This window comes from Gopherus evgoodei, chromosome 19 (assembly GCF_007399415.2).
Source record: "Gopherus evgoodei ecotype Sinaloan lineage chromosome 19, rGopEvg1_v1.p, whole genome shotgun sequence".
Taxonomy (NCBI): Eukaryota; Metazoa; Chordata; order Testudines; family Testudinidae; genus Gopherus; species Gopherus evgoodei.
Genome location: NC_044340.1, coordinates 14,336,289 through 14,359,564, shown reverse-complemented (window position 1 = coordinate 14,359,564; position 23,276 = coordinate 14,336,289). Strand labels below are relative to the sequence as shown.

At 45.9% G+C, this 23,276-nt stretch overlaps 2 protein-coding genes and 1 long non-coding RNA gene across 6 annotated transcripts in view; 2 read left to right on the top strand and 1 right to left on the bottom strand.

Moving 5' to 3' along the window:
* GRIK4 (glutamate ionotropic receptor kainate type subunit 4) overlaps positions 1-5,333 on the top strand; it is a 276,706-nt gene extending 271,373 nt beyond the window's left edge. For both annotated transcript variants that reach the window (XM_030538143.1, XM_030538142.1), the window contains exons 19-20: positions 2,103-2,221; positions 2,863-5,333. In XM_030538143.1, coding sequence (XP_030394003.1) covers positions 2,103-2,221; positions 2,863-3,228 — 485 coding nt within the window. In that variant the 3' untranslated portion in view covers positions 3,229-5,333. The remainder of the gene's footprint in view (positions 1-2,102; positions 2,222-2,862) is intronic.
* Positions 5,334-8,515: 3,182 nt separating this feature from the next.
* LOC115637168 lies at positions 8,516-22,791 on the bottom strand. The gene is made up of 3 exons (XR_003997185.1): positions 22,529-22,791; positions 13,959-14,123; positions 8,516-11,764 (listed from the first exon to the last, which is right to left on the bottom strand). It is a non-coding gene; the product is annotated as an uncharacterized LOC115637168 (long non-coding RNA).
* A 110-nt stretch (positions 22,792-22,901) lies between these two features.
* The window catches only part of TBCEL (tubulin folding cofactor E like), a 31,936-nt gene continuing 31,561 nt past the window's right edge, over positions 22,902-23,276 (top strand). For 2 of the 3 annotated variants that reach the window (XM_030538211.1, XM_030538207.1), the window contains exon 1: positions 22,902-22,980. The gene's annotated coding sequence lies outside the window, so the exon portion shown is untranslated. The remainder of the gene's footprint in view (positions 22,981-23,276) is intronic. The other variant, XM_030538208.1, reaches the window with a different exon arrangement.

The following is a 23,276-nucleotide window of genomic DNA, read 5'->3' as shown; positions in this document are numbered from 1 at the left end:
GTATTGCTTTAAATGAAAACTCAGCTCTGTTCTAATCTAATCTTTGGAGGAAGGCTGAGCCAGGCCTGTGGGTGAGGGTGGGGATGTCTCTGAGCTGGGCATGGCGGAGAGGGGAGTCTGAGCTGATATTGGGCAGTGCTCATGGGAGGCTGAGGCAGAGTCTGGTTTGTGAATTTGGGGGAATAGGAGGTGGGGTTTGAGCTGGGCCTGGGCTGTGACTCTGGGATACATTTTATGACTTGTAATTGCTGTCTTAGCGAAAGCACCTCTGCCTGCAAAGGTCTGATTTACAGGGTGACAAGAGCCCCTGAGGTTGCCAAAAGAATGAGGGAGAACGGGGGAGAAATGCCACCCTGTGAGTTATAAAACAAAGCAGGTCAGCAATTTACAAGGACTGGGGGGAGGTTTTTATGTTGAAAAGCCACACACAGATTAGATCAGTAAATCACTGATTCTCTTGCTTTGATTTAATGTTACAGAGGGGAGAAGAGGATTTTACAGGTGTCCTGGTTGACTAACAGCCACATACAGTCCCCTCAGTGAAAGTTGCCACATGCTTCCCTGTAATCAATTCAATCAACAGTCCCGTCCACCCGCGACCCTAGAACAAGTAGTGCTGAAAGAAGTCATTTCTGGGACTCTGCGTGCTGAGCTACGGGCCCAGCTTGCTCTGACCTCTTGGCCTTGTTCCACAGCTGCTACAACAGGGATGGGAGAAGAGAATGTAGGGGGATTAATTGGGGGAAGGGATCAGAGTGTGTCCAAGGTTGACAAGCTGGGTGGCTTCCTGGTGTCAATTGATACAGCCCCACTGGACTTCAGTGGAGCTAGGTCGATCTATATCAGCTGGAGACCTGGCCCATTGACGCCACTGGAGTTAGACCAGTTTATACCAACTGAGGATCTGGCCTATTGACTTCAATAGGTCTCGGCCACTTTACATCAGCTGAGAATCCAGCCCATTGACTTCAGCTGGGGAGCCTGGCCCACTGACGTCAATGAAGCTAGCCTGATTTACTCCAGTTGGAGATCTGTTCCATTGACTTCAGTGGTGCTCAGCCGGTTCACACCAACTGGAGAGCTGGCCCTTGGAGCCAAATTTGCCCCTGCTGTAAGTGGAAAGTCAGTATTCGAGATTCCAATCTTGCTTACATCAGTGTAAATGCGGATCAATTCATTGCCAACGGGGTTACTCCACTTTTGCCCCATTGTAACTGAGATGCAGAGAACATAGCCCTTTGATACTAATTACTTAGAAAGAGTATCTCTTTCTTGGCATGATTTTGTTGGCAGTGTGGGTTCCCCTCAGGCTGAGAGTTGTTTCAAAGACAGATGAGGAAATACCCTTTTGCTGTGTCAGTGCTATGAGATGCATAGTCTTAGTGACTAGGCCACTGGAGAGGGACTGCGGGGACCTGGGTTCTGGTTCCACCAGTGACCTAATGTGTGACCTTGATTAAGTCACGTCTCTTTGTGCCTCAGTTTCTCCTTTTGCCTATCCTGTCTATTTAGATTCTAAGCTGTTTAGGGCAAGGACTGTCTCTTATTGTCACCTAACACACTGCGGCCCTGATCTCAGTTGCATCCATGATCCTCTAGATGTAAATAGTAATCATTTCCCATCAGCATTACTGCATGTGAATGAAGGAATTGCTCTTGGTTCCCATCTCTTCCTTCTCTTTGCTTTGTCAGTGATGCTTTCTCATGTCGATTTACTAACTTCATAGCAACAACTGCTGAGTAAATAATTTGTACAACATAATTTATCTGATTGATCTTTCCTCCTTTTCCTGCTTTGTTTGTCTGCAAACCACTTTACCCTTCTCTCGGAGGCATTTGTTGTTTGAAATTATTTGCTAAATCATACGTCCTAGGAAGAATTCTTCGATCGCAAGCAGACCATTGCAAGTAATTTGGTATTTACAATTCAAGCTGTTCTAGTTAATTTTGATTGGACGGCAAAGGGCCTATTGTACTGTTTTTGTTCCCTGAGTGGATAAGCTCAAAGATGATTAGAAGAATCAAGGTTTCTATGTGGTTCCGAGCACAACGTTTGTTGTCTCTTCCTCTCCAGTTTATTTTTTTCCTTTGCTTCATTTCAGGTCTGGGAATGGAGAATATTGGTGGAATCTTCGTGGTTCTCATATGTGGGTTAATTGTAGCCATTTTTATGGCAATGCTGGAATTTTTGTGGAGCCTACGACACTCTGAACAGACAGAGGTAGGCTCAGGACTGTCACTGATGTTACAGGAAGTATGTACGTTAATGTTTGTGAGGTCCTCAGGTACTGCAGTGAGGAGCACCACAGAGAAGCCTATACAAAAGTGGGATGGGTCTGGAATAGATGAGGGTCGTGGGTCTAAGAATGAATGTTGCAGGCAGTGAGACCTAAAACACATGAGAATTCCAGGTACAGAGCAATGTAAAATTTCCAATGCACTGAGCCAGGTCTAGAATTTACAAACATCTCATGTCCAGTTAGTAAAATGTAGATTATATGCAAATTCTAGTTGTGGCTGTTGGGGGTCTAGAGCATATGGAAATTCCATATGCAGTTGGTATGGTTTAGAACACATGATTTTTTATCTAGAAACAGGTAGGGATCCCTGACATGAACTTGATGATCTAGAACATGTGAGGACCTTTGGATGTGGATATTGGGGTCCAGAATGAGGGGGAATTCCAGTTAGTGGAACCTAAGACAGGTAGCAGTGCTAAATGCCAATTATGAGAACAAAGATGATCCCAAGCACTAGTTTTGGCATCCAGAACAGTTGAGCATCAGGATCCAGAATTGGTACAGATGTTGGGATCTGGGCAGTATCTTGGAAATTGACCTCTTGCCTCTGTGTGCCTTCCAGATGTCTATCTGCCAGGAGATGGTGACAGAGCTGCGCAGTATCATCCTCTGCAAAGACAGTTTCCACCCTCAGCGAAGGCGAGGGGGGATGATACGGACTCGGCCCATTATTGCCGAGGAACGTCGACCCCGCAGTACAACCACTCTCAGCAATGGGAAACTATGCGGCGGCGGTGAGCCAGACCCGCTGGCGCAAAGACTTGCACAAGAAGCTGCTCTGGTCGCCCGAGGCTGCACGCACATTCGGGTGTGCCCAGAGTGTCGGAGGTTCCAGGGCCTCCGGGCGCGGCCAGCTCCGGGTTCACCTGCACAAAGCGACGAGAGCTTGGAATGGGAGAAAGCCACCAACAGCAGCGAACCTGAGTAGAGTGGGGCAGGGGTGGGCAAAGAAACTCATGTTCCATTTTACAGAACATGGACTTGTACGTCAGACTCATTTTTAAATGAAAAGCAGTTATCCAGCTCCTCGAGAGCAAGACAAACCTTCAGGCTGAGAACCAGGCCCAGCCAGAGATTTTTGGCACCTCTCCGACCTAAGAGGACATTCATCCCACTTGGATTCTGAACCACTAGGTGGAATATTCTCTGGTTGGCCTGGCTCCAGCAGCTTTCCCTCACCTCAAAGATCTGGTTTTGGGGTGGGAATGAGACACACAGAGGGCAATTCATATACCAGAACTGCCCCAACTAGGGGGAAGAGTCATTGTCAGAACTACCCCATCCTACGATAGGAGAAAAGGACACTAGTGTCATCTGTCTTGATCTCACAGACTCAGTAGGGATGTTCTCTGGGAGGTATTTTTATTTGATGGGGTGGGGGGAGGGGAAGAGAAGAGTAATCTATTATATTTTATTTTATTTTTGGTACATCAGGGCCTGGAGGCTTCAGCACACCAGATTTCAGATGCTGAACTCTCCTGCCTTTGCAGTGACGTGGCATGCGGCGTGTGGAAGGGAGGGATAGGAGATGACTCCCAAACAGAAACAGCGGATGAAATGAAAGTCCGTTCAAGGAGTTCTTAAAAAATAAAAATGCCAAAAACCAATCAACACACACAGTGAATTCAAAGAGGCCTTGAAACACCTGAAATTTCAGGGGTTTTGTGTCTTTTTTGTTTGTTTGTTTGTTTTTTCTGTCAGGGAAGGTGAGTGTGTATGATGAGTATGAAGCATCGAGGAAGGTATCACTGGCAGGTGCTGTCGGATTCCATATGCTCTCTTAGGAACGCTGCCTTTTCCCCCCAGCAGAGGGCAGTTGCACTTACTACCCATTGTCACGGGCTTCTGAAAGAACAGTCATAGGTATCATGATAGAAACAGGTGCTCACAGGCACAGCACATGCCCATCCTCTGAACTCTTACCATTGTCTCCAGACTCAACAGCTGGGCCTGTGTGTGACCCATATCTGGATCTGAGGGTTTCCTTGCTACCAAATGTCCTTGAATGGACATGGGGTAGGGAGGTCAGGTTCGACAGGAGGATCACAAAAACCTTCCTTCCATAGCAGCAGCTTGCCCTCTGCTTGATACAAATGTGGGGTTTACATTGAAGAGTTACTTTTCTGATTGAAAAACAACATTCTATGCAATTTGATTATAAAATAAAATGGAGAGAAACTATGGGGGGTGGCGATAAACACAAAGCTTAAGCAAAGGTATATCCTGTTGTTGAATTCTTTTCTTTCTTTCTTTCTTTTTAAATGTACTGAAATAAAAGATATTGTACAATTGATTCCCTCCCCCCCCTGCACACTCTCACTTTTAAGGCTTGGAGGCTGTGAGAGTCCCATCACTCATGGGTGCAGCTCGACGGTGCCCCCTGAGGATCTGAGAGGTACTTCCAGCCTGCTTGGTCTTCACTGCAGCAGGTTGCTGCTTTGGCCTTTGCAAACTTCTAGCTACTTGCAAAATACTGAAAACTTCTGTTGCCGTCGTTGTCTGTAAACATTCCCAAAGGAAAAAAAGCTGGGCAAGACACATTGTCACTTTAGGAAAAACAACACAATCCTCTTGGCCCTATGCTGCAGTGAGATGAGAACAATGCAAGCCACAGCTCTTTTAAACTTGATTGCTGCAAACGGGGGTCTAGCATGGTTTCCCTGCACACAGGATTCCCTGTAGCAGATCAGCTCAATGGTCCACCTTGTTCAGTAACCTGTAGCCAGATACTTTACAGGAGGGTAATAAAGAACCCCAGAGAATGCAGATACCTGCAATGGGCACTGGTGATTATTACATAATAGCTCTTTTTGGCAATACCCTCCAAAATAATACAAAGTAGGGAACGGTCCCTGCTCTTAGCAAGGGTCTCTGGCTGGGGTGATGCAGGGGGTCAGCCTAGACCTTAGAATCTATTAATCTGTGCAGATCTCACATTCAAGAGCTGGGAGGGTAGAGATAAGATGAAACATACACATACCTATCTCCTAGAGCTGGAAGGGGCTTTGAAAGGTCATCAAGTCCAGCCCCCTGCCTTCACTACCAGGACCAAGTGCTGATTTTTGTCCCAGCTCAAGTGGTCCCCTCAAGGATTGAGCTCACAACTCTGAGTTTAGCAGGCCAATGCTCAAACCACTGAGCTATTGTGAGTATATGAGTTGGCTACTTTCTGATAATACAATGTTTCAGTAACAGGGCCAGCTCCTTAGGTGCTGCAATTCAGAATAAGTCCACTGACTTCACTAGAGCTACATTCATTTACACTGAGGATCTGGCCCATAATGCTTCTGGGGGTTTTGGCGGGAAGCAGGAGGGGGCAAGTCAATTCAAGACTACCCCCAAATACACCAAAACCTTGCCACGGTCAGTCGGGGTTAGTTCCATGTTGAACTGAGTCTTCAGGAGACAAGAGCAGTGGCTTTGCTGAGCAGCTCAGGCAGGGTGTCCCATGCCTGCGAACAGTGTGGCAGAGGCAGACAAAAAGGACTTGGGTTGGCAAGCCTCGCTAGCAGAACAGCAGGGATGGGGATTCGGGCGGGGGGGGATTGGAAGAGAGACCAGACAGTAATGGAGTAACCTGCCCTTAGGGGAATATTTGTCCTAGCCCCATTAGATAGTGTTGGCTTCTATCCTGAGAAGGGAAGGTTGGGTTGATAACTGAGTAAAATCCCTCTCCAACCATTTAGCTAGCTGATGGGGACAAGGGAAAAACATAATTCCTTGGTCAGGGAAGCCATGCTAGCAATGTGTGTTTAAACATAGTCGCAGCCAGCTTTCTTTCGATCCAAATGTGGACAGGGCCTAAATCAGAATTCTGCTCAGTGTCTGCAGAGTGAGCCAGTGGTGTACATTAACGTAGCTGTATTTTGCCAGTGGAGTCAGGGGCAGCTTACACCAGCTGAGGGTTTGGAGCAAAGTCTGAGTGTAACCCTTGCCTGCTCATTGTGACACTCTGGCCTCTCTAGTGGTGGCTAGGCCAACTAGCACTCAAAAAGCCCACTACAGCTTTAGCTAAGAGAAAAGTGTCTCTGCTCATGTGATAGCAGTGCCTGTATTTTGGCTCAAGAGGTCCCAGGTTTGATCCCTACTGATGACATCCAGAATGGTTGGTATTACAAGTAATAGCTCATATGGGGAATTCAACTCACGGAAGTCTCTGCAGTCCAAGATGCACTTGGGGGCATATGTAATGTCTGCTTACAGCGTGTGGCACTCCATCCTCTTATAGCAATGGCTAGGTGAGGCAGCTGTTAAGAAGTCTGCTATAGCCTTGGCTAAAAAGGGACATAATTTAGCTTAAGAGGTGTCAGGTTTGATCCCTGCCTCTGACATCCAAAGTAGTTAGCATATTAGCTGCTAGCTAGATTCCTGGGGGGTCAAATTTTCCACAGATGTAAATCAGTACAGCTAAACTGATGTTTAATTGGGCCAGCTCAATTTGCACAGAGTTGGCCCAGATCCTCCAAGTTATTTAAGCACCTAACATCCACTGACTTCAATGGAAGCAAGGAGCTTAAATACTGTGGGAGATCTGAGTCTTGGCATCTAGTTTAACTCCTTGTACCAGCTCCTCCACTGATGAAAGTCAGTGCCACTGCATTAACGCCAATTGTGCTGGGTGGATTTCTAACACGTGGGGAAGTGGGCCCTTGATTTTAGTGGTAACTCACAGCATGCATTCTACGATTTGCCAGCATATTTTGCATTCCTGACAAGAAGACTGGAGACATCAGAAAAACCTCTTATGTTTGTTTAAAGGCCAACATGGTCTTATGCGTGCCAGGCACTATTCATCAAAAGCCACTCGCTTTTGAAAATTTATTTACAGATTAGCAAAAGAAAAGATTCCCGTCCATCATTTACCATATCTGACTCGCCCCCCCCCCATTGCTGCAGTGACTAAAGAGAGAACTTGACAATGCCAGACATTTCTCCTTTTGCTATGCCGAGGGAATCTCCCAGGCATCACTTAGACTGAGGCCATCAGGAAAAATAAACCAGCGCAGTTTGCTCTTGATTTGTCTTCACTTTTATCTATTTTTTGTCAGCTTCCCTTTCCCAGGCTGTATTTTCTATCAGAGTCTGTATATGGTGGGGGGGGGGGGTTCTTCCGTTGTTTGAGCACATTGTTTACAATAAAAAATACAAATAAACCTTGAAATAGTAGTGGATGGATAAAAGCTGCTTTGGTTTGAAGGCCTTGGCTGGTGTCTTTCAGACCACATACACAGGAGGGGCTTACATGGTGTGCTCACAAAATCTAGATGGGACCCTTGTGCTCATCTAGGCTGCCCTAGGCCAGAGGGCATTGCGCTGCCCCCAAAAGAATTCTGAGCCCATATCTTATAGAAAACCTTCCCACCTTGAATTAAAAGTGGGGAATCCGCCACAAACCTTGGTAAATTGTTCCAATGCTCCCATTACACGGTTAAAAATTTACACTTTATTTCCAGTCTGAATTTGTCGAGCTGCAACTCCCAGCTGCGGCTGCACCACTGCCAAATTAAAGAGGTTAAAAATAATCTCTCTATGCCTCCTTGCTATTCCCCTGTTTATGCAGCCCTTGCTTACACAGGTGCACTTTTGGCCACAGGCTCACACTGGGAATGCATCTTTAGCTGATTATCCACCATGCCCCTTGCCAAATCGTTTTCATAGGCACTGCTTTCCAGGATAGCATTCCCCAGCCTGTAAGTATGGCCTATGTACAAGTACACAAACAGAGCAGGAACACACACTCGAACTGGAGTGGGACACTGCCCCCCTCCCCCTTTTGTTCTCACCCTGGAAACCATTCTGATGGCCTCTTTCATTTGGCCAATCCCACTCACATGTTAATGAAGGTCAAGATTTGGAGTGGTTTGCCATCCAAATTGCACTTTCCCAGCATAGCCATTGCTTGAGAAAATGAGCGTAATTCTAGTAAGATAGCTCTGTGGCGTCCACTGGGAGGCGACGATTAGATCAATTAAAATACAGTACTTGGCTTTAATCCCTTTTAATTGTTTCATCAGAGCCCCCCTGCCTCCCTCTTCCATTACAAGAGATTCGCTGCAGAACCCAGGAGGCATGGACACCGAGTGTTTCTATTACCTAAATTCCCTTGGTTCCCTTCCTCCCCTGTTAATATGAAAACACACATCCGCCAGATTGGCCAGTCTTATTGGTTAGGAGAAGCTCTCGGATGAAAAGAACAAAAACTCTGGGGATTCTTTTCTGATGAAAGTTTTATTCGTTTTGCATTCCAGACAGTTTAATTTTTCACTCAGCACTTCCCCCTGAAGTCCAGCCTGTAACTAACTGTGGGCACTGGGAAGGTGTTGATGCGGCCCTAAGGCCTTTGCAAGACTAGCAGAGGGGTTGTTTACTGAACTTGGCAGCATCAATAAAACACAAGAGGCACATCTTGAGGCTTGCAAGCCAGCAGGGCTGTGGCAAGCTGAAAATGACAAAAGGGGAGTTGATGATCTCTTTTTAGTTCAGTTCTTCTGACTGGATAATAGTGAAGATGACTGTTTAACCATTTCAGAACCAAAAATGTTCCTTGATGGTGATGTCATAGGATTGGGTTGCCCTTTAAGGGTCAGCCCTTCTGCCAATCATTAATCAGTTGCCTCCCTCCAGGTGAGAGAAAGATCTGACATGAAGTTAACTCAGGGATGAGAGTTATAGGGTGGGTCTGGAAAGGGGTTTAATGTAATGTAATGCTAGCTAGGTGAAAGACTTGGTGGGGAAAAGTGTAAGCAGCATTAGAAGCTAAAGCCTTCTGAGGTAGATACCTTAGAAGGGGCCATGCAGTAGGACCTGGTATTCTTGTTTTGACTGATGTTAGATTGAGTTTTTTGAATAGTAAATAGGGTTTTGGGAAAAGGGAAGGAAAGAGCTTCCTTTCATTGATGTAGCTAGCTGGTGAGTTGGTCTATGGGGGTATGTAAGAAAGGAGAAACAGAGGCAGGATTCAACACTGAGTTTAAGGAAACCTTGTTATATGTTGTCTATAAGAACAGGAAAAATATCTGTTCAAAAAGACAAGCCACAGCTAACTGGACTTAAATCCCTTGGTCACTAACTAATTACCTATAATATCCTACTTGTCCTTCCTACACCTTTTAACAGGACTTTTGGGCCCAATTGTCAGCAGGTATAAAATGGGCATAGTTTTATTGACTTCAGTGGAAATGTGGTTGTACATTCAAAGGCCTGATTCTAAATTCACAGTGGTGTAAATCAAGAGTAACTCCATAAAAGCAAGTAGAGTTACGCTGATGCAATAGTAGCATAAATGAGATCAGAACTGGGCCCTTAAGCTGCAAAAACTCTAAACCAGACTTTAAATAGAGATCTAAAAGAAAAACGGGAGAACCAGGATACCTAACAGTCCAGTGCCTTATAAATTCCCTTCCAAAGATGATGCTGCCAAACTGGGAAAAGTGTAAATGCTGGTGGGCATAATTTGTAAATTATTCAACTTTCAGCTTTTCCTTTAGAGTTTGTAAAGGAGAAGACAAATGTGCACAAATGCCTGCTGAGTAGAATATAAAGAACACAAAGTGCCAGAAATCCCATTATGATTTGATGGCCACAAACTGATTGAAAACACACACCTGAAAGCAGTAGTGATGAAGTCAGTAAAAGCAGGCTTCTCTGATACTTGATGCCATGGGGAGAAATTCAGTCTCTTATCAGTACAATGGATACAACTCTTGAGAGATTTTTCAGGAAGGAAGGCACTCCATTCCAGCTGAATTAATAGGCCCTTTTACAGCAAATAATATTGCATCTTTGGAAAGAAAGTACTTCACAAACTGTAGGCAGGGATCAGCTGAAACCCCATTAATATGCAGCTGCTTCTCAGGTGGAACCTGGCAACCATTTAACAGTGTAAAGTGCAACTTAAAACCAGCTTCCAAAAAGATCTGCTAAAGAGAGACAGATAATCAAAGGGAAGGAAGCTAACTTTATTAGCCCAATATTCTAGTTTCCTCTTCATATTCCAGCACTGTGGTTATCAATAGAGCTGTCAATCCTCTAAGACCCAAAGGTCACTGGCCAGCTTTCAGACAGTCATGTTTGTGATTATATATTTTCTATATACGTTTTCGTACCACATATCAAATACTGAAACATTTGTTTCAAAACAAATATTGTTATCTCTGTGACAAATAACAGCTTGGATTATTAAAACTGGAAAGATTTAATATTTACTTTTTGCACTATTTACTATATTTGGCATTACCTTTTTCACAGTTAGATCAATGAGAATAGGCTAGTTAGTTTCACTTTTGTTTTTGGTTAGTTTTGCTTTCCAGTTCTCATAGACTAGGGTTGCAATGGTTTGCAGTGGAATGTTTGCTTCAAGGTGCCCACTGGAATTTAAAGGTACTACCAATGGAATCATTTCTAATAGGCTTAGGTTTTTGTTAATGAGCTGCTAGCATTCTTAAATAGGCAAATTCTCACCTTCTATAAATCAGTATGGCCTTCAAGGGATTTATGTTGATTTACACCAGCTAGGGATTTGGCCCAAACTGTGTACTACAGATACAAACTGAAGTGCAGCACAGAGATGGTTTAATACACAATATGAGCCAGATCCTCCACTGATGTAAACAGCACAACTCCATAGACATCAGTCAACCTAACACTGATTTATACCAGTTGATGATCTGGCCCTATATCTCTGCAGTTCTGTTTGGCCTCCCCAACAACTCAGGTTGCTTTAGACCCCAAAGAGAGAACACTTCCAGTCTCACATCAGCCCTTCTCTAGGGCCCAGGTAATGTTGATGAGTTTATTCCTTTGACTTTCTCCAGGCTTAGTTCTCGCTGAGCTGAGATTTGATGTAGTTTATTTCTAAGCCTAAAGCAAATGTAAATGAGCGTGAAAAAAAGACTTCTCTTATTCCCAGGTGAGCATTGAGATGACTGATTTGTCTGCCTAAAACCTATTGTTCTTCCAAAGTCTACAGTAAACAGCTTAAGCACATTTGCGAGGGTGTTCATAGGAGATGCTCTGATTATTGCTCGCAAGATTAAACCAGGACTAGATGAACACAGAGCATCCAGTTTTATTCCTGCGCCATTTATCAACCATGACAGGCTTAGTCTATAGGCAGCCTAAATGGAGGTCAGAGCATAGCAAGGACCCTGAAATCCAGAGTGACACTGCTAAGTGCCTCTGTACTAAGTGTCCAGTGTCAATACAACTCACTCTGGCATTAAGAGAGTCTGTTTGTTGGTAATTTCAGATGGCACGGAGCTGGGCAGACAAGTGCGTGAATGTAATGCAGACTTCTATACCAAATCATGATCAAAAGTAACAGCTGAGGTTTCTTAGGACTTTGGGAAATTGATCAGCACAGCTATAGCAGAATAGCTATCGCACGATAGCTATTCCACTAACACTCCCATGTGGACATGCTATTCTGGAATAATTACTCTGCTGGATTCTCTCCTTTCCCAAACCTGTGGAGCAAAAGAGTATGAATTAATACTGACTAAACAAGGAGTAACGGTCTCAAGTTGCAGTGGGGGAGGTTTAGGTTGGATATTAGGAAAAACTTTTTTACTAGGACAGTGGTGAAGCACTGGAATGGGTTACCTGGGGAGGTGGTAGAATCTCCTTCCTCAGAGGTTTTTAAGGTTAGGCCTTGGCTGGGATGATTTAGTTGAGAATTGGTCCTGCTTTGAGCAGCGGGTTGGACTAGATGACCTCCTGAGGTCCCTTCCAACCCTGATATTCTATGATTCTAAGAAATCAGATTTAGCTTCCTTATCTATGCTATGTACTTTATCGGTCACCTTCCCTGCCCACCACCACTTTTCCCTTCCATTGCCTGAAGGGACAGGGCAGCAGTGTTTGCTGAAGTAACTGAATGGAGCTCAGGGCCAGGAAACAATATAGAGGCACAGTCTGTGCAGAGACAACCCTAAATCCTAGTAACTCCCCTATGTTCTGTAAATTGCAAATCCCAGTTACTACCAACCCTCACAGGCAGCCCCGGGGCAAGATCCCATCCCTCATTGCAGCCCCTTTGTGCCACTCTGGAGGCAGAAAGGTGCAGGATTGCTCCCTTGAGGAACTTCTGCAGTGCGCCACCTCCTGCAGTAACCTCACCCCCCAACAGTGTGGCAGAGGGGACAGGGATGGCATAGGACAGGAGGGGGAGCATCTGGGACAATCCAGCTATTTTGAACTACAGAACAGCCCACCGGTGGCTGCGGGGAAGCAGCTGTAAATTAATCTAGCTCCAGGAGCTACTCTAATTTAGGCCAGGGACTTAATGCTGGTCCCTGGAACAGCCCAGAATCCCGGAGGTGTGAAATTTATGCACATACTGGGCTGGACTTCCTGTGAGGCACCACTTAGTATCTGGCCTGTTGTCTTTACATCAGATCTGATGTTACCAGCCTATCAGCACTGCATAGGGCCTGTCTGTTGGGAACACCTTTGGGCAACATGAACTAATCGCAGTGTTGAAGGGACCCTATCCAAAGATGGAATGCCATAGCATGCCACAATACCTCAGTACTGTGTGCTTGGCCCCTCAGCGTGTCCTTGCTTCTGCATATCGTTATTTTGTTTACAGAGCACAAAGTAACCAGTGGTTAAAGCAGAAGATTGGAACTCCTGCTGACTTAATGTGGGACTTGGAGCAATTCCCTAGATCTCTCTGTGCCTCAGTTTTCCCATAAGTAAAATGGGAAAGATTATCATTAGTATGAAGAAAGAGGATCATGCAGTGGTTAGAGCATTAGCTAGAACTTGGGAGAGTGGGGAATTCAATTTCTTGATCTGTCAGTTGACTCCCTGTGTGACTGTGAGCAAATCCTTTAGCCTTTCTGTGCCTCAGCTTCCCATCTGTACTATGGAGATAACAGCCCTGCCCTGGGAGGACAAACACATTAAAGACTGGGAGACACTCAGATACTAGGGTGATGGGGACCAGATAAGTACCTTAGATTGATACATGGGAGTGAGCAGAGGCATATTGTGAGGCTTAATTCATTTGCATTTGCAAAGGCCTTTGAATGCTTTGGATGAAAGGTGCTGGAGAATTGCCATGTGTTAGCTAATAATAATTGCTTCAACATGAGGAAAGCTGGAATCCTATAAATAGGCTGGCATCTTTCCAGAGGCCAGATCCTGTGCCCAATCTGTATATAAGTCCCTTTCCATGATCAGGGAGAGCTACAGAGCTTGTGATTTTTCCTCCCAGCTCCAAAAGTAGCCATACTCCAGCAAGGCTGGCACAGGAAGGCCCAGCCAGTCCATGCCTGGAGCCCCATCACCTGTTCCCCTCTAGCTAGGTCCATAGATGCTTTGGGTTAGGATTTAGAAAGCTGACACTTTCCCGTGCCACTTGTGCTCTTGGCTGTCAGACCCCATGACGTGAGGAGCAGCTGACAGCAGATTCCTTCTTAGCTGCTGCTCCTCCTTGTATTCCATTCTGGGCAGAGAATGAGCTAGAATCAGGTCTCTGCAAACTATGCAGAGGACAGATAGTGCTGGCTCCTCTTTGGAGAATTACAGACAAACACCCAGCTTACCAAAAGAGTTATTGACCCCTTAGAACGGTCTAAGTGGGCTACACCAGGGACTTTTCTCAGCTTGGTGAGGACTCTTAGCATAATCTGTGCCCATGCTTGCCTTTCATACCTGCTGAGTTTCACAGGTGCGTTGTTCTGGAAGCAGGAATCCAGAGTTGCTCAGCTGATTTGTATGCTAATGGTCACGGTGCCCTCTCAGGTATTTCTTAGTGCTGCTGGTGTCTAAGCTGAATAGAAGGTCTGCTGTTGCTTGTGGGTGCAGAGAGCTTTTTTCCTATAAAGGATACAAGGAAGGCATTTCTCAGTCGTGGCCTCAGCGCTGTTCTGAGTGGGGATACATTGTAATGCTAATATACCAGGCAGCTCACTTGGTTGGGCACACACACTAAGTGATCGTGGCATTCATATTAACACCTTTTGGTCCCCTGCATTCACTGCCATGTCTAATAACACAACTCCGCACTCAGACTGCACTTTACAAGTGAAATCCTGGCCCTGTTGAAGTCAATAGGAGTTTTGCCAATGACTTTATTGGAGCCAGGATTTCACCCTGTATGTTCAAAATGCTGTACAGATGTTATCTCAGTAATCCTAGGTAAGTATCATTAGCCCCTTTTTATACAGGAGGCACAGAAGCGTGAAGCGGCTTTCCAATTCTGCACAGTACATCAGCAGCACAGCTGGGGTTAGAACCCCGAATTCTGCACTCTAACCAGTAGGCTGCAGTGCCTCTGTATCGCTGATTACAGTTTGCTCAGATCGGTTTTGGTGCCAGTTGCACTGGTTTTGCACTGTACAGACATTTCTGCTTTGGAACCTTAGCACTTTGTGCTAGGCACTGTAGAAGCACAATGAGATCCTAATCTGTGACTGGGACTCTGAGGCATTCTGGTAATACAATTAATAATAGTAGCTCAGAACACCTGCTTTTATGTGCTTTAACCTGACAACAGAAATGAGCTGGGACATTCTGAAAGTCCCTTGATCTGTTTGTTATGATTCCTATTTTTATTAAACTGCACCAAAAAAACACCTCACCTGAAGTGTTCTGGGCTCCCTTGTCTATCTTGTAAAAACACACAGACAAATTAACGGACTCATCAATTATACCTGATCAGATCAAATAACCCAGAGACAGCATAAATATAACATACATTCATCAGCTTTCTCCGTGCAATCCCTGCCAGAGTCTCATAGCATCACTAGTTACCACCATCACCTATTTGGGGACCTTGGGTTTCCTTCACCTTCTTTTGTAGTATGGGGTGTGGATCACCTGCTGGGATCATCTGGGCATGACTCACTTAATCAACATTCTGCCACTCCATGGGCCTTGGGCATTGGTGGCACCTTGGTCTCTCCTGTTCTCTGCTGGGGCACACAACAATTTAGTCCTCTGAGGACTGAAATGCTTTGGTTTAACAAAAGTCTTGGGGCTCAGTATAAGGGTTTCTGGGTGAAATGTAATGGTCTATGACAGGGGTGGGTAAACTATGGCACAGGGGCCACATCCAGCCCATCAGACATTTTAATCCAGCCCTTGAGCTCCCACTGGGAGCAGGTCCAGTGCTTGCCCCGTTCCAGCGCTCCAGTCAGGGAGCAGGGTCAAGGGCTTGCCTGACTCCACACATACCTTGGCTCTGCACAGCTGTTGGAAGAAGCGGGAGGTCTCTGCTTCGGCTCCTGCACGTAGGGGCAGCCAGGGGGTGCCACACGCTGCCCCCGCAGCTCCCATTGGCTGGGAACCATGGCCAATGGGAGCTGCAAGGGTAGCGCCAGCAGACAGGGCAGCATGCAGAGCTGCCTGGCCACGCCTCCACGTAGGAGCCAGAGAAGGGACATGCCGCTGCTCCTGGGAGCTGCTTGAGGTAAGTGCCACCTGAAGTCTGCACCCCCGACTTCCTCCCATGCCTCAACCCCCTGCCCCAGCCCTGATCCCCCTCCTGCCCTCTGAACCCCCTGCCCCAGCCCTGATCGCCCTCCAAACCCGATGGTCCCAGCCTGGAGCACCCTCCTGCACCCCAAACCCTCATTCCCAGCCTCAACCGAGAGCCCACACACCCAGCCCGTCCTCCCCCCCCTGCACCCCAACGCCCTACCCCAGCCCGGAGCCCCCTACCATGCACTGAACTCCTCATTTCTGGACCCACCACAGAGCCTACACCCCAGCCGGAGCCCACAACCCCTCCCACACCCCAACACCCAATTTCATGAACAGTCATGGCCTGCCATATAATTTCCATATCCAGATGTAGCCCTCGGGCCAAAATGTTTGTCCACCTGGGTCTATGATATATAGGTGGTCAGATTAGAGGATCTAATTATCCCTTCTGGCCTTAAACTATATAAAACTATGAAATATCAGGTAGCTGATGGCAAGTTAGACCCTGCAGTGTGCCTGGAAACTCAACTGTTTATTCACTGTCTGGGTGACAAGGTGGAGGAGGTAATATATTTTATTGGACCAACTTTGTGTGGCTTTGCCATAAACAGATAGCTAAGGGTTAATGTCTCTTTCACCTGAAGCACCTGACCAGAGGACCAATCAGGAAACCGGATTTTTTCAACTTTGGGTGGAGGGAAGTTTGTGTCTGAGTCTTTGTTTTCTGCCTGCCTGCTTTCTCTGAGCTTTGGAGAAGTAGTTCTGTTTTCTAATCTTCTGTTTCTAAGTGTAAGGACAAAGAGATCAGATAGTAAGTTATATGGTTTCTTTTCTTTGGTATTTGCATGAATATAAGTGCTGGAGTGCTTTGATTTGTATTCTTTTTGAATAAGGCTGTTTATTCAATATTCTTTTAAGCAATCGACCCTGTGTTGTGTCACCTTAATACAGAGAGAACATTTGTATGTATTTTTTCTTTCTTTTTATATAAAGCTTTCTTTTAAGACCTGTTGGAGTTTTTCTTTACTTCAGGGAAATTGAGTCTGTACTCACCAGGGAATTGGTGGGAGGAAGAAATCAGGGGAAATCTGTGTGCATTGGATTTGCTAGCCTGATTTTGCATTCCCTCTGGGGAATAGGAAAGTCCTTTTTGTTTCCAGGACTGGGAACGGAGAGGGGGAGTCACTCTGTTTGGATTCACAGAGCTTGTGTCTGTGTATCTCTCCAGGAGCACCTGGAGGGGGGGAAGGGAAAAAGGATTATTTCCCTTTGTTGTGAGACTCAAGGGATTTGGGTCTTGGGGTCCCCAGGGAAGGGTTTTCAGGGGGACCAGAGTGCCCCAAAACACTCTAATTTTTTGGGTGGTGGCAGCAAGTACCAGGTCCAAGCTGGTAACTAAGCTTGGAGGTTTTCATGCTAACCCCCATAATTTGGACGCTAAGGTCCAGATCTGGGACTAAGGTTATGATAGGCTTGAAAGCTTGTCTCTCTCTCCAACAGAAGTTGGTTCAACAAAAATATCTGACCCACCCTGTGTCTCTAATATCTTGGGACCAACATGGCTACAGCTACACTGGATATTTGCTGGGTAAAAATCATCCACAGTGCAAATAGACAGCAAATAGACAGCAAGATTTTTGCACGTTTCAGGGAATTACCTGAAAAGCTCCCCCCTTTAGTTGTTAATGGTTAGCCAGGAAAGCAGGAAAAATCTTAAACAAAACGGTTAAAGCAGCAAAGAATCCTGTGGCACCTTATAGACTAACAGATGTTTTGGAGCATGAGCTTTCGTGGGTGAATACCCACTTCGTCAGATGCATGTACGGTTAAAGTACATTTTGTCCCATGACCATCTCAAGGTGAGTTCAGAAACCAACCAAAAACTAGCAGAAATGTGCTGGTATTTATTGATTCGTTTTTTTATTTTGCAATCTGATTTTGTTAAATCAAAAGTGAATCAAGTGATATCTGCGGGCTAGTGATACTATATTTCAATGATTACAGTCTAGTGATGCCTACTTGAAAAGTAGCATGAGAGTGCATTAGGCCTGGATAATTTACAGAGACCCACAAAATGATTCCTGAAGCTCTTCTGTGAAATCTGAGGTCATAGTGAATTATTACTTTAAATGAATGGGTTAGTTAGAAGCTGCTTTGAGCTGAACGGTTGGGGATAACGGTTAGTGAAGTTGGATTTTAAAGTTATTAGATAAATATCTGAGAGCTGCCACTGCTGTGCATTTATCGCACTGCATTTTAAAAGGCTCAGTACTGCAAGGTGCTCAGAGCCCCCAAAATCTCCATGTATGTCTACACTGCATCTGACAGTGAGCCTCCCAGCCTGGGTCCACAGATCAGTGCGAGCTGGTCTCATGCTAGCATGCTAAAAATAGTTGTGTCGATGGTGCTCTGAACCGCCTCCTCCCAGCCCCGAAGTTATAGAATCCAAGCTCCAGCCTGAGCTGCATCATCAATACTGCTGTTTTTAGTGTGCTAGCAGAAGTCCCACTACCACAAGTCAGTGGCATTGGGCTGGGAGATTCATTCTCAGATGCAGAATAGACATGGCCACACTCATGTCAATGGAAGTGGAAGGCCTTCAATATCTCTCAGGATCGAGCCCCTCTGCTGGTCTAGAGCTCAAATTTGGATGACATGTCTAACGGGATTTTCACCTTCAACTCCCCTCGTAATCCTCAGCCAAAATGAAAGTTCTTCTCTCAACACTTATTAAAGCTCCAAACTTATTTCTCACTATTAAATCATGAAATTGGCCAAAAATGTTTAAATTAAGTGAAAGGAAGAGAGATTTGTGAGAAAAGTGAAGTCTCTCTGAGGAATTGAAGAATAATCTCAAAGGGTAAAGGAAGATGTGGTTGTCAAACCAATAAGCAAATGGATATAAAAGCTACAGACAAGAAGTAGAGAGCCACAGATGTTTAATTTTTTGCCAAAAATGATTAAACAACACTAAAAATGAATCATTTCAATATTTAGATGACAATTTTGGGGCAGCAGCATCCAGTGGATATTAAACTTGTACTGGCTCTGCCACTGACTCCCTGTGTGACCTTGAGCAACGCGCCTCACCTCTCAGTTTCCCCATCTGTAAATCTGGGATAATGAGATTTACCAACTTTTCTGAAATGCATTTGGATCACAGATTTCAAGGTATTAACTATAATTTGTATTGGCTGGTAATGTGGATAAGGCACTCAAATACTACTGAAAATCAATGAGGCTTGGGTGCCTCATTCCCACAGGTCCCAACCATTCTTATTAAGTTAAATTAAATATGGTACAGTAGAGCTGGTCGTAAGCCATGGGATATGAATCTTCAGCCAAACTTTCTCTGGGTTTGGGGATGTTTGCATCCAGAGTACTGGTTCATCTTTAAAATGGGTCAGAATAATGAAATAAGGATTAAACTGGTCTTTCACCCAGCATGAATTTATTACTGATGAATGGTGCAGGACTGATGCCCTATTGAGTGAAGCCTACTTTCCATTCACAGAATAGCTAGATTATAGGTAAGCAGCAGTGCAACTTTCCCCCATATTTGCCCACCAACAGGGTCCTCAACCATTATTAAAGGAAATGTGAAGAGGTGATTTTAATTCCCATAACCTATTTGGTCCTTGAGTTCTCTGCTGAGCCTATCAGCGAAGGGTTGCATTTAGTGCCAGGTGTGGTTTTGTGATGTGGATACCTGTCTACTAGGGACTGGATTGAAACCCACCAAACTCTTTTCACATGGGCCACGAGACAGCCAACAGATAAGCACTTTCAATCACGACCAGGTTGGGCTGATTTCAAACTGGCAGATAGAGGTGAAAGACTATATCCCATTAACAATTCTCTGAGTTATGTAGGACCCATTAAAGTAGACTTGTATTTAGCCCAGGGAATGCATTGGTCATAATCTCACACTCACAGTCTTGACCCAGTAGAGGTCAACAAGGAAATCTATTATGTCCTGTTGAATCTGTAACTCATTTAGAATACAGCAATTTAAATGAATTTAGTATCAAAATGCCATCTGATGGCACAAGTTATGAACTAAGGTACATTCTTACTCTTTGTGTACTAGTGATTCAATAGCTTAGGTAACCCATGCAAAAATATGGGGGTTGTTAGAAGAAGACTGCATATTCTGAATGCATCTGGGTTCTTTATCTTACTAAAACATATGAGAACATGGGAAGCAAAGCAAACAAAGACAAAGCACTCTTAGGAATGTATAAAAGGAAGCAAATAAGCCATTCAGAGGAATGTAGATAAGTGTTTCTTCTCTGTTAAAGAGAAAACCAGCCCTGTGAAAACTGTGTGTATATTTTGGAGTGTTGATAGCATGGCTTCTAACACTGCACATTGCCATGGTAACAAATCCACAGCTCTGACTTCATAGATATGACACACGCCTAAAGTTCAGGGTGACTCTGGGGATACAAGTCAGACCATGTGAAAGCACGGCTCATACTGTGACAACAACTGTGGTAACTGACCGGACACTGACAGGATACTACCCTTTTGTAATCCTGAATGAGGATGGGTGACTGGGACCAGGAAATCGATATACTTCTTACCAGCCTTTTTTTATTACAGTTGCAAACCCAATATTTTATTTTAAAAGCCTTCAAGCATGAAGGCCCAGCAACGAGCAGAGGTGGGGAATCAGAGAAAGAGGCTGAACCAAAGGGTGGGAATACGCAAGACCAGTTCTGAACTAGCTTAATGCAGCTCTTAGCCTTGTAACAGGTACCTAGATGCTGTGTTGACAGCTACTGTTACAGCAGAATGCTCTGAAAATGGTCAGGCTTTGGGCTCGTTGTGATCTCTGGTGTGGAGTTTCACTGTGGAAGACCAACTGCTGATATTGCTCTGTCCCAAGAGTTTTGCCCTCAGATCAATCACTTATATTATTACTTGTATTATACCAACAGCATGGTACGTGCTTCAAGATAGGTAGGACGACAAAGATACTATCTCAAAGAGATTACAATAGATCTGATATAATTAGCTGGCCCCTATCACTGCAATATTTGAATGCTGCACATCTTTAATGTATTTGCCCTCACAATGATCATGTGAAGAAGGGAGGTGGTATTATCCCCATTTTAAGACTAGAGAAACAGGCACAATGTGTTCAGTTGTCTTGGTGGGCTATGGATGGGTTCCTATTTGTAACAGTAGTATTGTGCTGGTGATGCTGGAGAGGTGCAGAGCTGCTCATGCCTCATGGAAAGATTTTGACCCATTTAATTTCACCATCCTTGATGTAACTCTGCTGACAAATTTCCTCCACTGATTACTTGTAGCAGAGGTGAAATCCCTCATTTTAGACAGTTTCTATTTCTTATCGTCTAGTATCACTGAGGATGTTTGTGGGAAATCAGGAAGATTTGTTGCCAACAAGTTTATCCAGTGCTGCTGCTTTATTCTCTATGTGTCTTATCATACTCTCTTGTGACATCATGGCCAGTCACATGCAGAGAGGAGCCATGACCGAGGTAATAAGCAGCAGAAACAGACCAACTTGTAAATGATAGCTGGGCTTTCCTGCAACTCTCTGTAAGTACAGGTCTGTCACAATTTACGCGCATTTAACATGCGTGATTTCAGCTTTACGATGTAGGCCCGGAGTCTGGGGGCATGGCCTAAAGCAGAAGAGGCGTGGCCTCAAGATTTAAGGTCCTGGGGCACCAGCTGTGGCTGGGAGTCCCAGGGCCTTTAAATCACTCAAGGGGCTCCCAGCTGCAGAGGTGGCTGGTAGCCCCTGGGGTGAACTAAAGGGCCCGTGGCTCCAGCCACCATGGAGCTCCGGCCCTTTAAATGCCAGCCCCAGCCTGGCTTCCAAAGCTGCGGGTGGGATTTAAAGGGCTCCTCTGGGCTCCCCACTGCATCGGGAAGCCCGGTGGAGCCCTTTAAATCCCGCCTACAGCTTTGGCAGACGGGCTGAGGCTGGCATTTAAAGGGCTCCTCCAGGCTCCCCGCAGTGCTTTAAATGCTGCCCCAACCCAGCCGCCGGAGCTGCAGGCGGGATTTAAAGGGCTTGGGGATGTAATTCTGAGTATACGTGTTTTTCACTTTACGTGCTAACCGCGGAACGCAACCCCTACGTAAGATAAGACTTCCCTGTATTAGGTGAAAGGTGGGGTGGAAAGGCAGTGCAATATTTAAAATAGGACCTTTATCCAAACTGCCTGTGGATTAGGTTTCAGATTTGTGGAACAAAAATCCACCCCTGTAGCTCTTTTTTCCCCTTTTATATAGTCCCTCATTTGTATTTTTTTCTAAATTTGGAATACAATATCAATGAGCTAGCAATAAATTTTTCTCCATAGAATACTTTTTTTCTGTTTCCCTGGGGTAATAGCAGCAGTGTATTGTACAATTATATTTATGGCAGGACACATCTGTATTGGTTACAGATGGGTGTGAGTGCACGATTTGGATCTGGAGCTAAGTGTCCCTCTAGCTTAAGGGGGTTCAGATCCCAGACTCTATTTTGGCCCCATCTGTAGCATGTCCACAGAGCTTTTTCAAATAATTTTCCAAAGAAGGAATGTGATGATGGAAAGCCACAGCCACATGCTACTGTGTCACGGCCTGACAAAGCAACATGAGTGTGGGATGTCCCCTGCCTGTTGTCACCATGGTGCAGCATGAGGCTGTGATGTCAGTGCGAGGATTAGGGTTACCAACACTGTATTTCAAAAATAAAGGACTCCTTTCTTAGCACCCCACCTCATCGTCATCAATAACAATAGTAATAATGAATGATCAGCAGGACTCACCTGCCTGGGCCGGGGGTATTTCTTGCTGCATGTTGCAGGGTTGTACAGACATGATGCAACACAGCAGGTTGGTGTCTCCCTGTCATTCTGTGATGTCACCCCGTCTGACTGTGATGTCACGAGGTGTGAAGTCACTGCAGCACTGTGATGCTGCCCCATTCACGGGGGGGGGGGGGTGTCTGGGCCGGAGGGAGGGGGACGAGGATGCCCCAAACAGGACTTCCAGGCCAGGGCAGCGCAATGCATGCTGGACTACGCAGACCTGCTCCAACTAGGCCCCGAAGCCTCACCGTCTCCATGGTAACCTCCCTTTTAGCCCTCCTCCCCACCCGCCCGTTCTTCACGTGACCCGCGCAGCTGGCGCTCACGTGATGTTTGGTTGCCGAGGAGCTGTTTCCGGGTCAGGCCTCAGTGCAGGACGCGGCGGCTGGGCGGGGGAAGAGCGGGGCCGGGTGAGAGCCGGGACCTGCGCGTCCCAACCCCCCCGGGGGCAGGGGTGTGGGGCTGGGGGCCCCATGGCGCTGGGGCTGTGAGTGGCCGAGCCGTCAGGGGCCCCCTCGTAGCGGGCGGGGGCTGCCCTGCCCTGCCCTGCCCAGGGCACTGCTCCCCGGTGTCCCCTGGGCTCCTGAGAGGTGGGGGAGGGCACTGGCCGCACGGCCCTGCGGGAGAGGGGTCCTCAGGCGGGCTGAGTGCTTGCTGCACCCTGGGTGCTGTGGCCTGACGGGTGGGGAGGGGGAATGCGGAGTGA